This window comes from Montipora capricornis, chromosome 10 (genome assembly GCF_036669925.1).
Source record: "Montipora capricornis isolate CH-2021 chromosome 10, ASM3666992v2, whole genome shotgun sequence".
NCBI lineage: Eukaryota > Metazoa > Cnidaria > Anthozoa > Scleractinia > Acroporidae > Montipora > Montipora capricornis.
In genome coordinates this window covers 499,869-523,606 of record NC_090892.1, presented here as the reverse complement: position 1 = coordinate 523,606, position 23,738 = coordinate 499,869, and the positions used below count along the sequence as shown (strand labels likewise).

The 23,738-nt window shown below is 38.3% G+C and overlaps 1 protein-coding gene across 1 annotated transcript in view; it reads right to left on the bottom strand.

The window, feature by feature from the left end:
- Window positions 1–3,903: 3,903 nt before the first annotated feature.
- LOC138018866 (1-phosphatidylinositol 4,5-bisphosphate phosphodiesterase gamma-1-like) overlaps window positions 3,904–23,738 on the bottom strand; it is a 49,126-nt gene continuing 29,291 nt past the window's right edge. Inside the window, exons 22-34 of the mRNA XM_068865546.1 lie at window positions 22,194–22,329; window positions 20,805–20,871; window positions 20,490–20,584; window positions 19,845–19,989; window positions 18,919–19,009; window positions 18,528–18,652; window positions 16,190–16,235; window positions 14,472–14,580; window positions 13,848–13,962; window positions 12,175–12,333; window positions 11,102–11,190; window positions 7,503–7,756; window positions 3,904–6,553 (exon numbers count right to left, since the gene is read on the bottom strand). Of these exons, the coding sequence (XP_068721647.1) occupies window positions 6,508–6,553; window positions 7,503–7,756; window positions 11,102–11,190; window positions 12,175–12,333; window positions 13,848–13,962; window positions 14,472–14,580; window positions 16,190–16,235; window positions 18,528–18,652; window positions 18,919–19,009; window positions 19,845–19,989; window positions 20,490–20,584; window positions 20,805–20,871; window positions 22,194–22,329 (1,477 nt within the window). The 3' untranslated portion in view covers window positions 3,904–6,507. The remainder of the gene's footprint in view (window positions 6,554–7,502; window positions 7,757–11,101; window positions 11,191–12,174; window positions 12,334–13,847; window positions 13,963–14,471; window positions 14,581–16,189; window positions 16,236–18,527; window positions 18,653–18,918; window positions 19,010–19,844; window positions 19,990–20,489; window positions 20,585–20,804; window positions 20,872–22,193; window positions 22,330–23,738) is intronic.

Genomic DNA, 23,738 nt, shown 5'->3' with positions numbered 1-23,738 from the left:
TAGTTACGAAAAAATGTACCTCGTTACGACCCTGATATCCATCGCTAAATGAATAACTATTTCTCGTGATACAGGAATACAGGAATACAGGAGCAAGAGAAACAGAATGTTATTCTAATTGTTTTTGTCTATGGATCTCGGAGGAGGCTTTCACTATGCGAGTCAGAAAACCCGTGAACATTTTTATTTCATTCTGACAGGTCAATTGTGCATTGGCCAATCACAATCAAGTTCAGCGAACCACAAACTAATTGCCGTTGCTGCTTGCCTGTTCCCACGACCCACACGTGATGGAGGTATACGGAAATGGTCGGAAATAGCTTCGCGCAAACGGCCGGAAGACTCTTTTTCTCTTCCCTATTGTTGCCACCGAACCTGAACGCAGTGTTTCCTTGTTTGAATAAGTGCCTCGGGTACTTAAGCTTTAAGAATACTGTCTCAAGCCGATCACATTCTTGTGAGAAGTAAGACCAGTCGGAAGATATGCGGTAAGCTCGATCTAACATGGTGGTAATTAGACTGCGCTTGTACCGATTATCCGCATGGCTCTGATAGTGGAGTAAAAGGCCCTTATTAGTTGGTTTTACGTGGACCTTGGTCTTTGATTCTGGGAGCTAAGTTTAACAATTCAGCACCGATGAAAGGAAGCGAGGCATTCCGTTCCACCTTCATAGTAAACTTAGCTGATGGGTGGAAATGGTTTAGGGAAGAATTCCGGCTGATGCTATATCGGACATGATGGTAAAGGTGTCATCCACATATCGTCGATAATAGGAGGGCAATTTGCCATCTTGATCAAGTTTTTCTTCAAGTGGAGCACATAAAGCAGACGACCAAGAGGAGATCCCATTGCGACACCATCTGTTTGCTCATAAAGATTTCCATTGAACTGAAAGAGTTGGTTCTTAGTGGCTGCGTTGTGTAGTTCAATTAGCTGGTCTCTGGATAGGTTCAGTTCATGGGTCTTATTAAACCAGTCAACATGGAAAGCCTTGTCAGCTAAAATCTGGATAGTTTCATCTAGTCGTACATTGCTAAATAAAGAGGTGACATCGTAGGATACTAGAATGTCACCTCTGTTGATGTCAAGTCTTTGTACTTTGTTGACAAACTCAAAAGTGTCTCAGTTTGACCGTGTACTGATTGCATAAGAGTGGTTTCAATTTCTCATCCAGCCAGTTAGCCAACGCATAGTTGTAAGTATGTGTAGCGGAGAGAGCAAGTTGCAAGTTGCTCCTTATGCGTCTTAGGTAGGTCATATGGCATATAGGTGTGCGAGTCTAGAACCTTTGGGGCGGGCCGGATGGAGTCGGCAATGGGCTTGGGTAGTACTTTAGATATGACAGCACTGATTTGCTTTTCCCGTTGTAATACCGGATGATAATATTTCACTGGCCTTCCTCTTGTTTTGCGTCTCTCTGTATCAACTGGTCTAAATTTGCTAGTGTCATTGATGGAGGCTTCAGATAGCAGGCGCAGAAATTCGGATTTGATGTCCATTACAACAACTCCGGAACCCTTATCTGGCTTTGTAACAACTATGTCGTCCCGATTTCTCAGCTGCTCGATGGCTTCAAAAGGGTTTTTGGAAGTTTAAGTCATTGTTAACCAACAATGTTTAGTTTATAAATTTCAATGAAACCTTAGCCTGCTTGCAGGCGGTAGTTGTTGTGTCGCCACGACACACTATCAGACGCCATATTGGAAGAGCGTGGGATAGGTCTGGGCCCCGTGACAAAACTCCGCCCCCCTCCACTCGCTCGCTTTGTCGACCCTCAACCCGGCCCAGACCTAGCCGCGCGAATCCAAGATGGCGACCTCATTACGAATTCCGGTTTTTCGACCATCCAACCGCCTGCGTGCAGGCTAATGAAACCTGTGCGATGCAGGATATGTTGGTTACACTCGCGGCCACATCCACGAACGCGTTGATGGACACAAACCAAAAATCGTCAATTTGTAAACATTATTTTAGCGAACATAACTCGAATGTACCACCTTGTCTTTTAGAACAATTTCTCGTGCTTACTAAATGTTCTAACAAATTTGATTGCCTAATTAATGACATGCCTTTTATAAGAAAAGTTAAACCATCCCAAAACGTGCAATCGGACTCCATTCGCGCGAAAGTACGTGAAAGTATTCATTTGAAGAGGGTATATACATAAGGACCCATAAGTAAAAAAATTGCATTAAATTTACTCCACATACCTGCAACGGTTTTAGCCATAAACTGATTCTGTATAAATTAACGATAATATATAAACACTTATATACTGACATTCAATTTAGCCGTAAATTAACGGCTAAGTTTGTCCTCTGTAATATACAAGGCCCCTTATTTAATTAGCCGTAAATTAACGGCAAATGGCTAATGTACCGTACAAAAACAAAGTTTTAAAGGCTCCTCAAATCAAGTAACATCAAGATGTCTAATGACCAGCTTGGTAATTGTAATTGTAACAAATTCAGTTCCATTAAATGTGTGCAAATGTGCAAATTCTAAGCTTAATTAATTTAAGAGTAATTTGGTATTTTAACTGTCAAACCCGACTGCAGGACAGTATTTGTTAAATAAAAACATTTCAAAAAAGGCAAAATACTACCGTGTGCAGTTAAAAATGGAATGCTATTTTCCAGCGAAACCAGAATTTTTCGATTTGATTGAGTTAGCGTGCAGGCTTTTGGCACCAAGGTTGCGGTCAGTGTAAAATGCAGACTGAGGTTACATTGCAACTGTTGAAAAAGCCCAAACCCTTTAGCAATGCTAACAGTTAAGCCTTAATATTGTTTTAGGCCTAATTAGGCCTAATTAGGCCTAAGGTTAGTATTTCTAAGGGGTTTGGGCTTTTTCAACAGTTACGTTGTAATCTCAGTCTGCATTTTACCCGGCCCCTGGTCTGCAGTCTGCATTTTACACTGACCGCCAAGGTTGGCCTTTCAAACGATTCTTCAAGCTCCCGGTAAACCACGTGACAAGTGCCTGTTCACCGGTGTGACATTGAGTGGATTACACTTCGTGTGAGCCACACAAAAATCAACTGACCACAAAAAAGCGAGTACTCTCGTCATTGAAGGTTCTCTTTAGACTTTTTAACAGCCGTTTCTGTGCTATTAGGGAGCTTACGCAACAGGACGGCAGAATGACTAAAAAATGTCGCGTAAGATTGGGAACGCACAGTCTCGCGCGACATTTTTTCGTCATTCTGTCGTCCTGAGTCTTCCAGCCGTCCTGTTGCGTAAGCTTCCTGTTACTTTAAGAAACCACAGAGGCTACGGCGTCGAAATATAACTTTGAGCCATCTTAAGCTTCCATCTTGTTATGTTGTACAATATGGGCGTAGTATCCAGTACTGAATTGATACGGGTGGATTTGAATTAAGTAAAAAGAGGAAAAGTGAAAGATTCACTGTTGTATGGCCACGTTGTCTTCAAAACCTTAAAATTTGTCATTTCAAGTTGTTGTTTTGACGAGGGAAAGAAATCTACAAAAATACGTGCAGTATGCTCACTTTTAAGTTCTTCTTTTAACAGATTTCATTACAGGACATTACTTTTTGGCGTTCTCGTTTCCGTAGCCGTCATTTCTTTAACTCCCTATTTTCAGCCGTGACACTGCAACTGTTTGACAAACTGATCTACTTGTTGGCGAAATTGTTTTGGGAGCCCGCGTTCCTTGAGGAGGATGATACCGGACTCCCAAAACGGCTGGAAATCGAGCCTACATAGTACAAATCCGCGTTTTATCACCCAGAACCACCCAGTCACATTTACTGTTTCAGTTAAATTTGGCTTGTAGATAGGGATTGCCTTGTAAATGCTTAACATTGACATAACTGGCTGTATATCAGTAGCTAAGTATTCACAGAAGAAAATATGTGACAAAAAAACTCATTCATTGTGTAACTGATTTGTTTTCTATTTGTATGTTTATTTAATTATTGCCGTAAAAGTCAACTCAAGGTACTTCTTTAAGTAATACTTAAAATTAGGAAGCTAAACGACGTTCACAAAACACAATATTGACATTGAGAAAGTCACTGCAGTCCTGACCTAGGCTTTATTTCTCATGCATCCCTTTTGATAGTGTCAAAAAGAAGACCAAACACCACTCTGCGTCTGATATGATGCACCATAACGGTTAACCCTAACTTGAAATGCAAATTTTTGGTGCTTAGTTTTCCACCAAGGGTGCTTTTTTTAAAAATCTATCGTTAGCTCTTAAACTATTGATTCCAGGGAGAGATACTTAAAATATTTTAATGTATCTAACGCCAAACGATTTTATCCATCAACTGAGGGCGAGCTTGGGCGCCCGAGCAGTGCATGGGTTAATAAAATTACACACACTGTAAAAAATTAATAGTCACTGCTGTGAGTCCCTGGATGTTATCTTGTACTTGTACATAGAGCAAACATAGCAAAAGGCAGTTTTAACATGATTCTATAAGAACTTGAATGTCTTGAAAGACAAGAAGTAGGTGCACTACAAAAGCCATTTTTCCAATCCCAAGTGTAAGATGAAACAACAGCTTATTAGCAACAAAGTTCAACCTTGCACCATCAAGGTATTTGAAAAATAACTACAAAATGGATCCTACAAGATAAGGTCCAAAGGAGACACAAGTGTCTAGCTTTCATCTTGACCAAATTTTGTTTAGGCAAATTAAACATTTAAACTCAAGAAAACAATTGCCCATTTTGAAAACAGGCAATAGACCAGAACTGCTCCCTCAAAGTTGTACCCAATTCAAACCATTCGGGGATAAAACGCTTTGTTCCAAGTATTTTGCTACATTATAATGCAAATACAATACACAAAGAAACCCTGGTAGATTTGAAGCGGGTACAACATCGAGTTAGTAGATCTGGCCTATTATTTTAACTAATATACGCAAATGTAAGTGTCACTCTAGTGTCTGGAATTTACTTTTTTTGTGGGCACTACGAGGCTACGATTATTTTCCAGTAGCTAGATGGCAAATGTGGTCAACTTTCGATGTTTCTTTGCAATACTTAGGGACTTAATGTATGATGGTAGTAAAGAAAAATCATGGCGTGGCAAGATGATGAGGATACAAGTTGGAAGGCAAATTAAAAAGTAGTTCTTTGAGTGTAACAATTCTGGTTGTCAATGTGTCAAAGTTTTAGTTGCACTGGTAAGCAATGTTCGCAATTTTTGGACCCTGCAATTAGTGAAAGTGGCATTACTTGGATTAGCCGAGTACTTTTGAGTGCATCTCTATGTTTGTAAATTAAAACACCTAAGGGCCAAACTAAGCTAGACTTGCTTGTCCACCTAGATAAATAGTACCATGCGGTCTCAGGCCTACTTGAGCCTAAACTAAACATACAAATGCTAGGACCAAATCAAAGCCAAATTTCAATTTAAACCCACTGAAATAACTTGTCATCATCCCACTCATGAAAGAAATACAAGGTGCATCGAAACCAACATTCTGGACAATAATCTAAGTAACACAAATATACCCATAATGTAAATGTATTCTAGAGAAACAGCCATAACATTGTCTTTCTCTTTGGAAAACGCTGCAAATTTTAACCAAGGGAATCCAAAATGCAACAACAATAATAATTGTGGTCTTTTGGAAGTCAATTCACTGTTGTCCCACAACCTATCTTAATCGCATAATATACAGTGCCTACAAGGACAACGAGGACAGTTAAATTATTCTAATTCAATAATGATACAAAATCTACGCCGAAATGCCATAAAAGCATCGGAGAAACAAGAAAGTATGAATAAGGTTTCTCTTCTCTAATACTTAGTAACATTTAAACAGGTAACGACCATGCTCACAAAAATTGGTGTGAACACAGCTACCAGACTGTTGAAATGTAGAGCAATTCCTTTTCCATAAAGTTTGATCTTACGTGTTTAACTACAACGTTAACCCAATAGACTCCTGGGAGTGAGACTCCACAAGGTTTTATTCTGTCTAACGCCAGACAATTCTACTCGTCAACTGGGATAGTCCTCGAGCGCCCGACGAGTGAATGGCTTAACATGGCATTTAACAATATTATTCTACATTGAACTAAAAAACATTGGTGGATTTTTCATTATTCACAAAAATGAGAATTGTTGGCTCATTTTCAATTAGGCAGTATACCTGATACTGACAGAAAGGATTGCTATAAATTATTCCTCAATTTTGATGATCATGTACAAATTGCTGTTAAGCAGCAAATACTTACAAAACTTCGTTAGATCCTAAATCAATGCATTTTCTTGCTGTTAAAACTAAAATAATTTGCTTGCAATTAATACAACCACGTCTGAGCTAAAATAATATTCCCGGTGTATAACACTGACTGAGATAATTAATTTTCCATCCCACAAATTTCATCTCTCTCGAAAATTAAATATCATTAAACTTAAACTAATAATTTAAAGAAAAAAACACTCAAGTAAATTTATTAACAAATCAAAGGCTCTGAAAGCCATGATTTCCACCACCACATACAATCAGCAATGTTCATCTTTTACATGTATCTGTTTGTTCTGGAAACTTGCGAACGTGAGGAGGACCTGAAAACAAAATGAGTATCAGTTAATACCTTGCAAATCAATGATCAAGAAAGGCTAAGCCTGACCATCACCAAATATAGTCATTCACTTCATTAATTAAAAATAAATCTCTTTAGCAATTAACTCCTCAATTAAGGATGTCTGTCAGAAAATTGCCATAAATGTGACAACTGATTCCTAAATGAAAAAAGAAAAAACCAGTGCGGTACATTTTTGAGGTGAATGTAAAGAGACCTACAATCTTGACAAAGTAACAAGAAAAAGAAATAACCTTGGAATGATACCTCAACACCTACATGATGTTACATCTTCTCAAACACTTTTTGCATAATAACTAACATAATTAAAAACTGAACTACAGATATCAGATTTCCAGCGCTTTCATTGGCTCGCCGGACACAGGCTATCAATTCATATGCCTGCTGTACCTAATATGGTCAAGGACGCGTCAGCAATAAAGCGAGCTGAAAACATTTTTGCAGCTCTGAGCAAGAAACGGTCGACAAAAGCCGTTGTGGACCGGAATTGACTGAGGCAGAAATCGATGCTTTAGTCGACGATGTTGTTGATCCTGGAGTTTTTAGTAAAACAATTATTATACTCGGGCTTGCTAGATGTAAAATGATTATAACCAACTCGATGTATCACTAAGCATCCAGCGCGCCCTCGTAAAATAATTGTTAATTATTCAATAAGTAGCCACGAAATTGTCTCAGATGAAAAGAACAACTCCTAGGCTAATATCGGAGCGAGATTTTGACCAAAATGTGTGACAGCAACAAAAAAACAACATACCAAAGGACTCAGGGTGGAGCCAAGGGTGGTGACATTTACACTACAAAACATTCACCAGTTTAGCTCTGACCCCGCGTTACTTGAGGTTCGAACATTATCAGGGAATATCCGATTTGCACTGGTAACACCAAATTCACTTAAACTTTAGACCTACTTTGCAGCTCTTTCTTTCTGCAGTTGGCGAAGGTTGTCTTGTTGTTGTTTAAGCTGCCGCCCAAGATTTTCCATTTGGTGCTTGTGTGCATCTTGAAACTGTGATACTTCCTGTGACAGTGGTCCATTCTGTTGGCTCAGTAAATTGGACATAGTCCTGCGTGCTCTCATCTCTTTGCTTTCCATATCATGAGAGATTTGTTCCACACGATCTCGCAACACTTGGATAGATGCATAAAGATTTTCATCGCCGCCCTAAACCAAATGTCAGGACAAGAAATAAATAATTTGTAGCTTTGAATACACTATATCCACTCCTGATCAAATCGTTAATGCCCAAGAATGTCAGTTACCAATCATTACCATCACTGATAATTATTCTTATCAATTTATAAGAGAAGAAGACCCCTTGTGAATCAAAGGGTTAGGTTTATGACAAGCATGAGATCATAAAATTAATATGAAGGATAGTTTTTATTGCTTTTATGCATACTGTCATGCAGGCCGTCAAGTGGCCAATGACACTCAGAAAATAGGAAAGACAGTGGCCAAAAAATAGGCATTCTCATCCCAAAATAGGAACAACGAGAGAATGTATTTCCCGAAAGATATAATACATAGATTTAGCCCAATCCTACCTAAAAGGGGAGCTCCCTGGTTGTTTATTCTTATTGCCTGTAAAGTTAGTGACAATGAAAGGTTTCGAATTCTCCGCGTTTTCATGTTTCCGATTGCTGCTTTAATAATGAAATCATTTTCTTTGCTTTCTCCTATAGAAAAATTCATTGTCTATCTAGAGAATTCCACAGTAAATTTTACGCTAAAAACCGATATCGCATGAATCACGAAGCGATGAGTGCGACATCGGTTTTTCCAGTGAAATTTACTTTGCAATTCACCAGTTTGGCAATAAATTTTTCTTGAACCGCATGAGTTTTAAAAGAAAAAAAGCACACCCTCAGCGAGCGAATGGAAAAGGAAAAAAGCCATTTCAGAGTTAACTGTCAATAGCCAGCGAATAGGAATCACGCTAAAATTAGAAGACATAAAAACAACTTTGTCAGTTCAAGGTAAAAGAAGAGTTTTACTGATGAACTTTATTCCACTTTATCTCTGAAAACGAGATCATTCACATTTTGATGTATTTCATTGAAACACGCCACGTTGGCATGGAACAAGAATCGGCAAAATACGGCAATGCAACCAATGCAACCAACAAGGACTTCAAACAAGATTAGGGTTTGTCGCATTAGGCCGGCATAATTTTAAGCATAATACTACATCTGGAGCATCAGGCATAATGCTGGCATAATACTAATATTTTTGCAGCACAATGCTGTTGTTTCTGAAAACTGGGAGAAGTGTATGGAAATTTTGCCAGCAACTCGCTCTAGAATGTACAAAGTTGATAAAAGCGGGAATATTTTAGGAACTTGATACCTTAGACTCATACCGAGCGCATTTCGGTATAATCAAAGGCCTGGTTACCTCTTTATGCCAGTTGAATTTTTCCGTAAACGTCATATTTATTTATTTTGAACCAAAACGTTTAAACACATTGAAGTGTAAATATTGTCAATGTCAAGTTCATTTTTGTTACAGTTCATAAAACATGTTGTGAAAAGAATGTACATTTTTGATAAAGGTACATGTAGGTGCTATAATCCTATAAAGCAATAAGTCACGAGAAACTTTGTAGTTTGTGACTTACTTTTCGATGCTGTTAGTTTTAACAACTTTGGCTGATCAGATGCAGGTTCATTGGAGAAAGACAAACAGTAAGCCTTTCAATGACTCATAATTTCCGATCTTTCACTTGCTCATCAAATGTTTAATTGAATAATTGTCTTTCAAAAATAAAAGACTAGGAATGTTTATTAATCGGTACGGGCCTATGGGGGATGGGGTGGAAGTGTCATTTTAGTCCGGCATAATTTAGCATTAATACTCTATTTTTCGAGCATAATCCGCCAGACCGTAATTACAAGATCCGCTCCAACTCTTAAATAAAGTTTAGGTGCTTTAAAAAAAATTGAAAACACAAGCTAGTGAGATTTCCCCCTAATTTTACGAGAACTCATTGCGGCAAAATTTTCTTGTCACTGTCGAGGCACAACGAAAACCAGTTGGGCAAACGGATTAAAAAAGCACTTGTTCGCTCGCATTTTAGAGCAAAACAAACAAACAAATCAACTTTTTCTTTATGTTCAAAAGAGTACAGATAATTGTTATTTAATTCAAGTTGACAATAAAAATTCGATTTCATTCCTGAACAAAGGAAGAACCGACGTATTCACCATAAATAACGCATCCGTAAAAATAACAAACGGTTTAGTGCACAAGGAAAGAATTTGTGGAGTAATTTCTTCCACTAAGTATGAACTATTACTGGTATTCTGTTTTGCCGTTGTCGTTCTCTTTCGCTCTCCTTTCCTTTCTGTTCTAGACAAAGGTCCTCCAGGCATCATGTAACCTGCCTTATCAGAGCTTTAAAGATATGCCAAAAATTGCAATACAGAGAAAAAAGCAGCTCTAAGCAAATTAAAAGTAAACACTCAGCTTTAAGTTTATATCCCTCCGATGCTTTGACTTGAATAACTGCGTAGCCACCAGTGTGGACCACAGATATCATGATATGTCAAACTGGGTTGAGACCAGCGAAAAATGCAGAAAGAAAACATCTTCCAACCCGTTTTCCACATGAACACGAAAAGCGTTGACGGTGTAACAACTATAGTTGGTGTAGTCTAGCCGTGTAGCCGCGTCAAGCAACAGAAAGCGCGCGAAAAATGAAGCCTCGTTTATGTTTAGGTGAGTTAACCTGGGTTGAGCCTGCAATCGAATCGAAAACCAGTACCTGGTCAGCGGTCAAATAAAAAAAAAACCAGCTGACCTTGGTGAGTTCTTAGCTTAAGCCCGCGATATCCGAGATAATGGTCATTGGCATACACGGAGGGGTGAACGTACGTACGGACGGTCGATGACGTCATGGCTATAAAACCAAGATTTCTCGCATCGATGGGTTATCATATTTTCTTAACAATGGTGCTCCGCGCGCGTCTTGTCCTTTTTTGGTCATAAGGGGAAGACGTTAAGTATATCCGAAAAATTGTGCGGTGTGTAAACACGAGTTACCACTCTAACGACTATCACAAAAGGTATAAGGCTCAAAAATATTCGAACTTTTTAAAAAATAAAATACTGCTATAAAGACAAAGATACAACTGTTTCTAAAGAAATTGCATAAAGAAGCCATAAAACAACTATTGTTCGAAAACCGAAAGGATAAAATCAGATTGAATTAGTTGCCTCCTTAACTCCTTTGCATGCCAAAAAAGACACTGAGAAAGTCTGGACACAAGTTTCAAAAGGTTATCATTCAAACAGGCTTGTAACTCTCCGTGTTGTTTTTGACGAATTTACCCAATTTTGAGAAGTTTATCTCCAATACTTCAAAACGTTCAAACTGCGTAAAATCCTAAAAAATTGGAGAAAATAGGAGGCAAGCCAAAAAAATAGGAAAAAATAGAAACTTGACGCCCTGTAATGGTCGCAGTAAGTAAATGGTTGGTAAAACATGAAATTCAATGCTGAACTTACCATTGCGCTTCTGATGTCAATATGAACCAGCAAACTGCTCAGCTCAAACTCATCACTGTAGGCATTCTTTAAAGGCACCGATCTGTAACCTGGGTGCGAGTAAACAGGAAAAATTTTCTAAATCAAATCAATTATGACGACAATCCCTAAGCCTAGTGTTCGTCAAATGTTCAAGAAGCCACGGCCAGCTAATGAATGCATGAAATCAACTTTTTAGTGTAAGTAGGATGAATAGACCGAATGCATAAATGGCGGACAAAAAATATTCTTTTGTTTATGTGCTAATTAGACTCACTAGCCTCGTTTGCATGGACAAAATACAAAAGAAATGTTGCTTGAGAACGAGGCTAGTGAGGTAGTTAGCACATAAAAGAAAACATTTCTGGCCGCCATTTATGCACTCGGTCTATGTGTGGCTTCTTTGCAACTGCTTAACCCATCGACTCCTGGCGGCGACACTACACAGATTTTATTCTAACGCCAAACGATTTTACTCGTGACTGAGGCGCCTGAGGTGCGACTAGGTCAAAGCCATTGACTCCTGGCCAGGCCATTTCACTCGTCATCTGGGGAGTATCCTGAGGTGCCTAAGTTGCTTCGTTAAGTTTGATCTTTTGCTTTAAAAATCATTTTAAATCAACACCCCAATATATTTGAGAACAGCAGCATCACCTTCCTTCCCGCTAATGCCGAGGCAATTGCCTGGATGCAGGTAATGACTGGACCATTTTTAATAATCAAGTTTAATAGCACTAGTTAAAAGTATAGAAAATCAAGCTCGTGACATATCAGCAGTAACTTAATGATGTAGGGTGGATTACATTAATATGACAAGCTTCTTTTGAATAAAAGCAGACGTAAAAGAAAAACTTCTGAGCCCACTTATTGTAAAATAATTATATGAAAAGGACCTCAATTTAAGAAGATTTACAGTTATTCGTCTTTCTCAACCCATCGACTCCTTTGGAGGGAGACTTGATAGATTTACTGTGTCCGATACCAGATGATTTTACTTGTCGATGGCGGGTTCTTCAGGAGTCAATGGGTGAAATTGATTCCAGTGTAGCACATACCTGTTTTCAGGCTACACATGGGAAAGATAGCATGACCAATGAAGTTAGGTTCGCCAAACATGTCTTCATCATTGACAACAAATCGGAGATAAGCTAAGGTTGGGTTGATGACATCCACATCAAACTTGACCCACCACACAGGGTTCAAACCATTGTCAGCTACAACAGGACAAATATAATGATATTGAAACAACACTAGACCTCTTATGGAAAATGAAAACAATGGTAATTCCTATTGTAATCGGAACATTTGGAACAGTTCCAAAAGATCTAAAGAAGAGACTAGAGAATATTGGTATAGAGACCAAGATAGACGAGCTTCAGAAAAGTGTTATTCTGAACACGGCAAGGATTCTTAGGAAGGTCCTAGAAGTTTGAGGAGACTTGTTGTCACCAAGCTTCCTGGAGTACGGAAGTTCCATTGGAAGTCCAATGTGCGAAAACAAGATAATAATAATAATAATAATAATAATAATAATAATAATAATAATAATAATAATAATAATAATAATAATAATAATAATAATAATAATAATAATAATGCAGTAATGCCAGTTTTGAAGAGAGGAGGAGAACTGAAAATACCCAAGGTTGGAAAGAGATGCCATTATATGGGCAATTTGCGAGACAGAGCGAAGATCAAAGAAACGATGAAACATGGACTTGGGTAAAAGAAGGAAAGCTTAAAAAAGAAACGGAGTCTCTTGTTATTGCAGCACAAGATCAAGCAATAAGAACAAATTACGTAAAAGCAACAATCGACAGGTCACAGGATGATCCCAACTGTAGAATATGTAAACAAAACAATGAGACCATCATCCAAATTGTAACTGGCGCAGAAGGAATACAAAAAGAGGCATGACAATGTAGCTAGGGCAGTTCACTGGGACCTGTCAGAAAAATATGGGTTTGAGCGAAGTGAGAGGTGGTATGACCATGTCCCGGACAGTGTACTTGAAAATGAGGATAACAAGATGCTGTGGGAATTTAGTGTACGGACAGACCATGAGATCGAGACTAGGAGACCGGATTTATTAATCAATGACAAAAGTGAGAAGAACTGCCAAATCATAGACGTGGCAATCCCGGAAGATGGAAGGGTGACAGCAAAAGAACATCAAAAAGTAGAAAAATAACAAAACCTTGCGAGAGAAGTTCGAAAGATGTGGGGAGTAAGAAAAGGTGATACCCATAGTGGTAGGGGCGTTGCGAACAATACCACTGAGGTTAAAAGAAAATCTGACGACCATAGGTGTAGACACATCCATTGAACTGATTCAGAGATCTGTACTGTTGGAATCGACAAGGATTCTTAGGAAAGTGCTGGAAATGTAGGCAGGAGAGGAAAGTACAATGAAGGACGCTTCTTGGTTTCCTAAGACAACTGGTTGTTGGCCGGAACCAATGAAAACCAGATTCTATCTGAGATTATTAGCAATAATAATAATGATCATGTGATCCCCCTTTTGTACTGGACCTGAAAGGTGTTGTCTTCCTATACTTCCTTTCTCTTAAATTTTCTATGTCACCCCTTTCGAGTCTAGTGCAACAAGATGTCAACAGGTTTATAAGCCTAATGAAGAATTTTTTGTTATTTGGCAGTGAAGCAGCCAACAGAGAAAGCAGTCATGTGGTGTAAACGAGAAAAAAATCAAGCAACATAAAGATGTTACCTTTGGTTTCCGTTTTAAACTTGGTATTGTCATATGGTGCCCCAACAATCTCAACTTCAACAAATGGAGACGCTATACCACGGCCTGATTTATTCAGATGTCTTGCAGCAATAATCTACACACAAGAAACATCAAGATTAATGATTAATTACATTTTCAGCAGAATAATCCAGTCAAGATTCTTGATTTCAACTTCAGAAGGTTTTCTATAGGGGAGAAGAGAGAAGTCCATGGATGGGATGGATTGAAAAAACTTAAGGCTGCTCTAAATTTCACCATTTGGCCTTCAAACGTTTTGAAGATTATCGTTTTAACCTTTACTTTTATCTCCATTCATACCTCTTTCATGTATTTTTGTAAGTGCATTGGTTATCCGTAAGGAAATAATCGAAGCAAATTCTGATTTTATATGCCATATATCTGCATTTTGCATTACAGTAAAAGAAGGCAAAAGAAAGAAAATGCACTTCAGACTCAAAATAATGGCAGAAGAACTGGATGGACTATGCACCCCTAGTGTAAATCATTGTTATAAATAATTACATATTAGGTTATGAACTGGGAAAGGTTAGGTGCTGCTCTGTTATCTTTGAATGTTATCGTCAATGTCTGAACTATTCTTACTGTTAGGGTGAGAGTCAGTGGCTCAACCGCTGCTCCTCCAGCAGCATCTCTTCTGTAAAGTTCAAATTTATCATGGCGGAGGCACTCAGGCTGCAAAACATAGCCACATCTAAAAAAATAATTAATATTTTTAAAAGAAATCATGTTTACATTCAAGCTCATTATAGCATGAAACAAGAAGGAAGGGGGGGGAGGAAATGTGAGGCATGGTGGCCTTGAGGTTGGCTTGCCTTATACAAATAAGTGGCCTGTGTTCGTGGTGGTTACTTTACGTTCCTTTGGCAACACTTGCCTCCGACATTGCCTCTCTTTACCTTGGGGCATAAAATGGGTACCAGCAATTTTTTACTGAGTGGAAGTAACCTTAAGATGGAAATACATTTTCATCCCATCCAGAATTGGGGGGGGGGGGGGGGGTTTAAGGGTAGAAATACTCCGAGTTACTTAATTGGGTTAAGCTCCCCACAGGATTGGCCACCTAGCCTTGAACTGTGGAGGGTGTTAATGTCAGGTTGCAACAAAAACAAAATATGTTAAGCCTAAGGATATCAACTTTGTAAAGGTTTGGGTTGTTTCTGTTATGGTAAAACACCCTGCACTTAACACCCTCCACTTGAACTATTCAACAATAATTTATCAGTCCATGCACAGCATACAAGTTTCTAAAGAAAATGTGGTGCTGCATCGGTGGGAGAGTTAAACAGGAAAATTTGGTTTCATCAAACGTGTTGATAAAAGTCGAATTACCACCGAGAACGATTTGGAATGCTGACGTTTCGAGCGTTAGCCCTTCATCAAAGCGAATAGAAGAATTGTGGGTGTTGTTGGTTTTTATGCGGGTGTGGAGGAGCTTTGCCATTGGTGGAAATATAGTAACATAAATTGTGAATAAATTAATGAAATGAGAGACGTTCACTGATTCCGTGAGGATAGAGTGTACTTAGTTGCCAGATTTTTTGTTCCTGATTTTTGCGGCTTTCTGTGTTCCCGTGGTGTAAGGATACACCGCAAATTGTCGTGTTGTGGTGGGAGTGATTAGGAAGATTGAAATGGTGCGCAACTGGTTTTGATGCATCTGGGTCGCTTTTTTTCTACATCTCGTAGGTGTTCGCAAAAGCGGTCCGCCAATCTTCTTCCTGTTTCGCCTATAGGTCTTCTTACATAGTGTGCAGGTTATGCAATAGATGACATTTGCGGAGATGCATGTAAAGTGGTCAGTGATTTAAACGGATCGATTCGGTCCTGAGATCTTAACCATGTTAGAAACAAAAGGACAAGTTTTGCATCGTGTGCGTGTAGATTTGAACGTTTCCGGTTGGTCGTCAGACTTGAAAGCGCTCCTAACTAGAAAGTTACCTATGTTTTTGTCTTGATTGAATGAAATAAGTGGTGGTAGAGGAAATATATGTTTAGTTTAGTTTAGTTGCGGAGAATTTTGAAGTTTTCGAGAATTACATTTTTGACAGCAAGGTTTTGTGGATGGTAGGAGAGGGTGAATGGCATTCTGTTGGTTTATTCGTTCCGTGACGTTTGTAGTGCAGTTTGCCGATAGATTTCTTGGGCAAAGGCACCAACATATACAGCATGTGCTATTTAAAGAGTGTGGTTTTGTCCAATTTTTGAACTATGGTGTTATCTACAACCAGTGTCATCAATATTGTTTTGTTAAACCACGGGCATTATAAATTGAAGAAATAACAGAATTATTTGAAAAATACCTTCCATTGTCTAGAAACTTTCCATGGTTGAGCTGCATTGCTCTATCTGGAAATGAAGTAAACAGGTAAGCAAAATTTTCTTGGTAAGATCAATTGCAGTTTGTGTCGCTGAAAGGGAGTTAATATGAGATCAGAAAGAGAAAGCACTCAGAAAAACATTTGACAGACAGTTAACTACATCCTGGAAAATGGAACCCATGTATAAGAGCTAACCAGTGATGGTTATTCTAGGCATAACAAGAGCTGTATCCTTAAGATATGACCCTTAAATGTACAGAAAGGGACACAAATCAGAAAGTGTTCGTTCAGGTCCAACTCTGGAAACTAAAATTACTAGGATATCGTTGGCTCGCACTGTTCCACGAGAGCGAACATAGTCAGAAATCAATATTTTAGAGATAAATGGTGATGGAAAACTCTGTCTTCAAAATGCCTTTCCCGCCCTTGATCAAGGATTAGGAATCTGAATTAATTTGCCTTAAGGTGGCTTACTACAGTTTCCCCCCCCCCCCCCCCCAAAAGAATACGATTTTAAAATCTGTAAAATTAAGGCAGCAGGATGTCTCTTCAGAAGTCACTGCAATTTATGTAAAACGTAATTTTACCAAACAAATAATTGCAAATCAAGGGAAAATGCAAAATACAGTGACCAAGCTCCTGGACGGGGAACTGGAAACTACACATTTCAAAGGCCTTTTTCTCAAAACCTAGCCTTACGACCAGGGTTAACATTTTGGGAATTAGTAAACTATATAAAGACGAAACCGTCAACACTTTGTCAAAAAGATCTATCAGACGGTTTTTCAGTTATTATCAAAATATACAAAAATGGACGTTTTCGCCGTTTGGGAATAACTTGTCTGAAAGGTTCTGTCTGACATGTCTGGTTTCCAGACCCACTCCAAAAGCTCGGTCACTATATTTAGTATTTTCCCCTGATAAAAATTTGCAATTATTTGTTAGGTAAAATTAAATTTTACATCAAATGGACTGACTAACAATTCAGAAGAGACATCCTGTTGACAGATTTTAAAATCTTGATCTTTTTCCTCTGAAAACTGTAGTAAGCCACCTTAAGGGTTGGACTTTATTCATTTTTGTACAGTTTGGCCACACCTTTCCTCCCTCTCTCAACACAAAATCCAACCAAAATAAAACCCAGCTAGACAGTCTTATGATTTATGCCCAGGTTTGCAAACAATTGTGAAAACTGCGAATTTTGCGCAAAAGCGCAAAAATTGTGAAAACCGAATAGACAGAAAGACAAGTCCTCGACAAGACTCGAGATTTTAACAATTTTTGTGAAAATTGTGAAAAATCGAAAAAATCGTAAAAAACGGTGAAAAGATAGAGAATACAAGTCCGCGATAAGATCGTAAGAGCGTGCGAACTTCATTCTGGAACAAAATATTGTGGTGTCATGTTTGAGTGAATGTAAAAATTGCATCTGTTATGAAGAGTTTCTTCAGTGAATTATAATCATGTTTGCTAATCTGTATTACTACTGAAACTTTAAAAAAAGGAGAACGAACTTCTGTGACATTGTTTAGTTTAGGCAGTAGTTTGTAGGCAGTTGCGTACAGAACGAGCTGAGTTAGTATGTACATATCATGGATATACACTTATCAAACCCGATAGGTCTCGTAGTCATGAGTAACAGGAATTCGCTGTAAGCTCATCCTTGACAGCTCTATCGTGACCCCATAGAATATGCGCCAACATCATGAAAATGTGGATTCTTGCTTTTTCAAGCTTATCCCTTTACACTTCTATTGTGACTTATTTGAGAGGAGGAAGAAATTTTCCAATTCGTGATTCACTGCAAAAAGTGCGTAATACTTGGAGCTTGGAGCTACGAAGATTTGATACCGTTGAATTAACATCTTTACAGTTTGTGTCCAGTTGCTTTTGAACGAGTTCAGTACAGAAGTAAATGCATTCTGATTGGCTATGCATTATATAGTTAAATGCGATATGTTAGCGATTTTCGCAAATTGTGGAAAAATTGCCAAAATCGTGATTCTTGTCGGGGACTTGTCTTCTCTATCTTTTCAGCCTTTACGAATTTGGCGATTTTACGGCAAATTCGCAATTTTCGCAAAAAGCGCGAGTCCTGATTGGGGACTTATCTTCCTCTTTTCAGCTTTTACGATTTTTGCGAAAAATTGCAATTTTTGCAGCTGTGTGCAAACCTGCATGGACATAAGTGAGAGAGTCACTAGCAAGAAGTGTGCTCTAAAGTCCCCCAAAAAGGGGAATTTCATGAGTTATTTTATTTCTTTCTAACCAAGATGCACTAAGTGAAAGCAGTGATCTCCTAGTAGCACTCATTTAGTACCTGGTGTTTGGTAATTTAGCGCACAAAGTTGTACACCATGGTTCCACATTGACATTGGGTCATAGTTTGATGAATCTATCCTGCTTCCCCTAGGATAAACTCTACTAAACTGTCTTCTGTGATATCTTCAATGCTGTTAAGGCAAAATCTAAAATCTCTCAATTTTGTTTACACTTATTCTCTCCATTTGTTCAACAGTAAGTTTCTAGACTGCAGAAGAGGATAACAACATTAAAACTGCCTACCCTATTGTATTCTTATGACCCAATATTACATTCCCTACAGCAAAAAGTCTCGTAGCCAGAATTAAGCCACTATCAAAGTCAATCTCATTTCCTCAGGTTTATGCACTAAGTATTGAATATCACTATTTTATAAAAATAAAGGATATTTCATAAATTCTCTGCTATTTCTCTTGTTAATTAATCTTTCCAATCTCGTTTCTGGAAAGGAAGACATCTCTTGATGTTTACCAGACACATCTGAAACATGAAAAGAGAAAACTGCATGAAAGGAATGTCCTCTATCATTTTCACTATTTTCACACTTTTCGGGGGAGAGAAACGACCGCCGGAAATACGTCTGCGTTCGCAGGCTAACATGTTCACAGAATCTCACAAAACATATGACAGTTGAAGAGCACAATACAAAACTAGAAACAGAATCAACCTCTTCTGGTACACAATAGTGCGTATTTACCATTTTTTTTCCTGCGGTCAGTCAAATTATGAAATGCTCAAGGCTAAACAAACAGTGGTTGGGGACCACTAAAATACCCTTATCATTATATAGACAGGAGTGTTTTACTGGAAAATACACCACACAAAATCCATACGAAAGTATATAAGGGACCCGAGTGGTGTATTTTTCAGAACCTCACGAGTGAGGATATTGATGATGTCATTTCCCTTCTTTGCATGTGAAAAATGGTGAGCGATAGATTCGTGAAGTTCTCTCTCTGAAGCTTAAACGTAAAATCCTTCTCTGAGAAACAAGTAAATGCTGACATGAAGAATAAAACTTCATACAACTTAAAATTATTCAAGGAGTTCCTTGAAAGTGAAGAGGAAATGAGAAAATTGAAGACATTCCTGCCGCCAAGCTGCAAGAATTTGCGATAAAGTTGGTGAGTTAGACACTCCTGTCTAATAATAAAAACAAAATTACACAATGGCTGCACTCATTTGTAAAATATTGTTTTTACCACTTGAAATAAAATTCATATCTTTGCGCCGCCGTATCTTTGCACCGCCGTGTAATATAATAATATCCTCTATATACTTGTGGTATCAATAACAGCAATACCCTGTAACTTACTGTCAAGATCGAAAGGTACTGGCTGACAATACACAACTAAATCAGACAGTTCTTGGCTGAGATTAGCCTGTCGCACCATTTTCTGGACCTTAGCTTCTCTTGCAGTTGCCATTTCCCGCAGAACTTGTAACCATTCAGCTAAGTCCTGAAAACACAATTACACACCCGTTTGTGCTACAACTTCACCGGCCACATTGATTGCTTTTATTCATACTTTGTGCAAAAAAATTGGATTGGCCAGTCTTGAACACATGCACTAAACAAACTGAATATCAGACTCAAATACATTAAATGCTTCAATGTTTAACAGTTTCTCGGACGTTTTTCACACACATACCACAGTCAGCTGATGAAATGATAAAATTGAACCTGGGCAACAGTATCATTCATTCCGGCACAAAGGTATACTTTATAAACTATGTTTGTAATCAAAACTAAAATTGAAATAATATTGCAAGGGATCTCATGAATATAAATCACTTGTGCTAGGAGTCATGTTAATGATAGCTTGATTACATTATGACCATCTGGATAAATGTAGTCCTGGGATGGACAGCTACATGTACCGATAATACCTGTCACAATGTCAAGTGATTAAACACTGCAGAAGCAAAGAAAAAAATTAACATAAATGCCTCCAGAAACCTCTTGTGTCTCTGCAGAAGCTTCAAGTAAAGGGTGTCCATCACGTCTGGAGATTCTAACCATGTACCTCTGACCTCCTTTAGGCGGTCCTGTATCTGGAATCAATGCACAAAATAAGAAATGAGAAAAATGTAGTTCTACACACGTAAATATGTGTTACATACTGAAGAAGAAAACCTAATCACCTCTCAGTTGGCCTTGTTTTTTTTGTATGTAACTTGTATCTAAAAGAGTTCACTTAACAGCCCTAACCACCAACATAGGTAGCCCAGTCCAATGAAACTGAATCAACAGTGGTTAAAAAAGCTCACATACCAACTATGCACCCTTGCAGATCAATACTTCCTTTTTGAAGATCACCCAATGGAGACACTTCTCTGGTCTAAATGTCACATGAAAAAGCACATTCAATTTAATGCTAATAATCTTTCACCCACGGTTTCACTTTATGCCCTCAAAAGTTTGCTTTAAATTTTGAGGTAAAATCAGTCGGAGGAAGCAACTTCCCATTAAAGACTCTGACACAAGATGCCCCTGGCCTTTGAAATCTGACTGAATTTGAGTTATGACTAGCCCTTCTATTGCTTAGAAGTTTGATGTTGTCCTTATTTCACGTTGATGCTGTGGATCGGTGAAAGCTACGATTAAAGTTTTCAAAAGCAGCTAAAGGCCTCACTTGAACAATACCCCGGTACATTCATTCATGTTCCACTGCTGTTTACTGAAGATTCACTAATCAAAAACGGATTTGGACTTGTCATATGTAAAGTGCCATTTACACTTTGTGCAATAAAGTATTTTAGTACCGAGAGGTTAGAAACCTTAAGTTCTTTACATTTTAAGGTTGATAAAGTTTTTGGATGAAATTTGAAGATTACAATGATCAGCTGGGGTCACAATACATTGATTTTCTGTGAAAGAAGTGTCTCATCCAGTCCATTAAATTTTCAAAAGTAAAAGATCAAGGGTGATTTCACATATTAGAAATATTCTAACAAGGTAAGATCAAACCAAGTCACAGAATACAATGATGGAAAACTACCCTATGCCATCAAAAGCACCCAAAAGTAACCCTGCATTTTGGCATTAGGTCAAGTCACATGACCACTAGCTGTTTGAGGTAAGGAGATGTGGTAAACAAAATTAAAGTGCCCCTTTTTTCCTTCCGATTTTTAAAGTGTGTTTACTTAATACCTGACGGGCAAAATTTTGAGCTTTGATTTTTATCCAAAGGCCGTTTACTTGAGTGTAAGTTATGGATTTCAAGGTCCGCCGTTCAAAACTGACCGATTGGACCTCAGAGGGTTGGATCCAAGGAAAAGTGACGTCGAAGGCTCACTAGCTTAAAATTTCAGCGTGTGAATGCAGCTTATTATATATGCAAAACGCGAGTTTAACCGTCTGAAAGCCCAAAACTCCCGTGCTGCATATTAATTCTGCGGCGTACACACGCATTGCATTCTTAAACTAGTGAGCCTTTGACGTCATTTTCTCCTCGAACCAGCACTCTCAAGAACTTACAGTTAGTAATGGCAGACCATTATATAGGAAAATTCCAGTTAAAGGTGTCTTTTTTGATTCAAGGCTTAAAACTTTGGTCGGTTAGTGTTTAGTTAACATAGTTTGAAATCCAAAGCAATATAAGAATTGATTTTTTGGTCACAGGGGCACTTTACGGATGCTATTTTATCACTAATAGCTTACAGGTCCTTCAGACTCTTCATCAACTCCATTCATGTATTTATTGTTTTTAGCTTCCTCTTCTGCAACATAGTTTATCTCCTCACAATAATTAGCTGGGAAAAACTTTTGTCTCTGGCCTCCATAATCTCCAAGCCACCTGTTAAATGAAATTTTATAGGAGACAATTTATCAATTGAAATTACCTCAAACTACTATGTCTTCATGTTAAATACCAGGGCCCGGTTGTTCGAAAGCCGATTAAGTTAATCTAGGATTAGCGTAAACTTTGGTTTCATTTTTTCAACTTTATGGTGAAAGTTTCTTTTGCTTATTTTCGTTCTTCAAGATTGACTTCCTTTAATGTTAAGTTTTGCCGAATATCAGCGTTGAACAGCATTTGGGAATAGAGAAATAAACTCCTTGGTTAATTTTTAATCTGGGGTTAGCGTTAATCAGCTTTTGAACAACCGGGCCCAGGGCATTTGTCTAGAATATGCCTAAAACATGAAATGAACTGCCAGATATCTGTCTTACTGGATTGAAAGGAAGTATGGTCTGACTAGAAAGAAGTGTGCTCCAATGGCTTAAAGGACACAAGATAATTACAGGCAGTTTATCCACCTGGAGTCAATGGCTTAAAGGACACAAGATAATTACAGGCAGTTTACCCACCTGGAGTCAAACCCAGTTAATTACACACTGGCAGAGTAGTTTAGTGGCAAGAAAAATTGTTGAGTAGCTTTTTGTGTTATGTTTAAATGTGTATAATGATAGTTTTGGACAATAAAGTCAAAGTTGAAGTTACGACAATTAAGGGAACATCTCCAAGTTAATATCAGAAATTTTGTTTCCATTGTAACTACCGGCTTTTCCCGATTCCGATAAGAAAAGAGCAGAACTCAAGAATGTCTGTTCCAAGGTTTCTTAAAGTAGTACTATGATCAAAAGGTCACTTCCCTTTTTCTCTCCACATTTTGACCTTTTCCAAAGGTTGTTTGCTTTGAGTGTAAGTTTTGGATTTTCAAGGTCCGCCATTACTCACGTTCAAAACTGACCGACTGGACCTCAGAGGGTTGGATCTAGGGAAAAGCGACGTTGTTTACTCAATAGCCTAAAATTCCAGCGTGTAAACGCAGTTTATTATGTATGCGAAACACGAGTTCAAAAATCTGAAAGCCCGAAAGCCCGAAAGCCCGAAACTCCCGTGCTGCATATTAATTCAGTCGCGTACCAACGCATTGCATTCTTAAACTAGTGAGTCTTTGAAGTCCTTTTCTCCTCTCAATCCAGCTCTCTCAAGATTTTAAAATTATTAATGGCCGTGTTTTCACGACAGCCGTTGTCTCGCTTAGCATTCCTGAGAGTGGTTTGTTTGCAGACTGTGTTAAGCGACTTAAAAGTGATACGTGTTTTCACGGGTATGATTAAATGAGGGGAGAGCAGCCAATGCAATAATAAAAGTAATAAAACTGGCAGGCCTGCTGTATTCCGATTTAAGCTACCTGGTTTGGTGGCTTAAATTTAATGATAATTCTATTGAAATTTGCCAAGTCGATTAACTTTAAG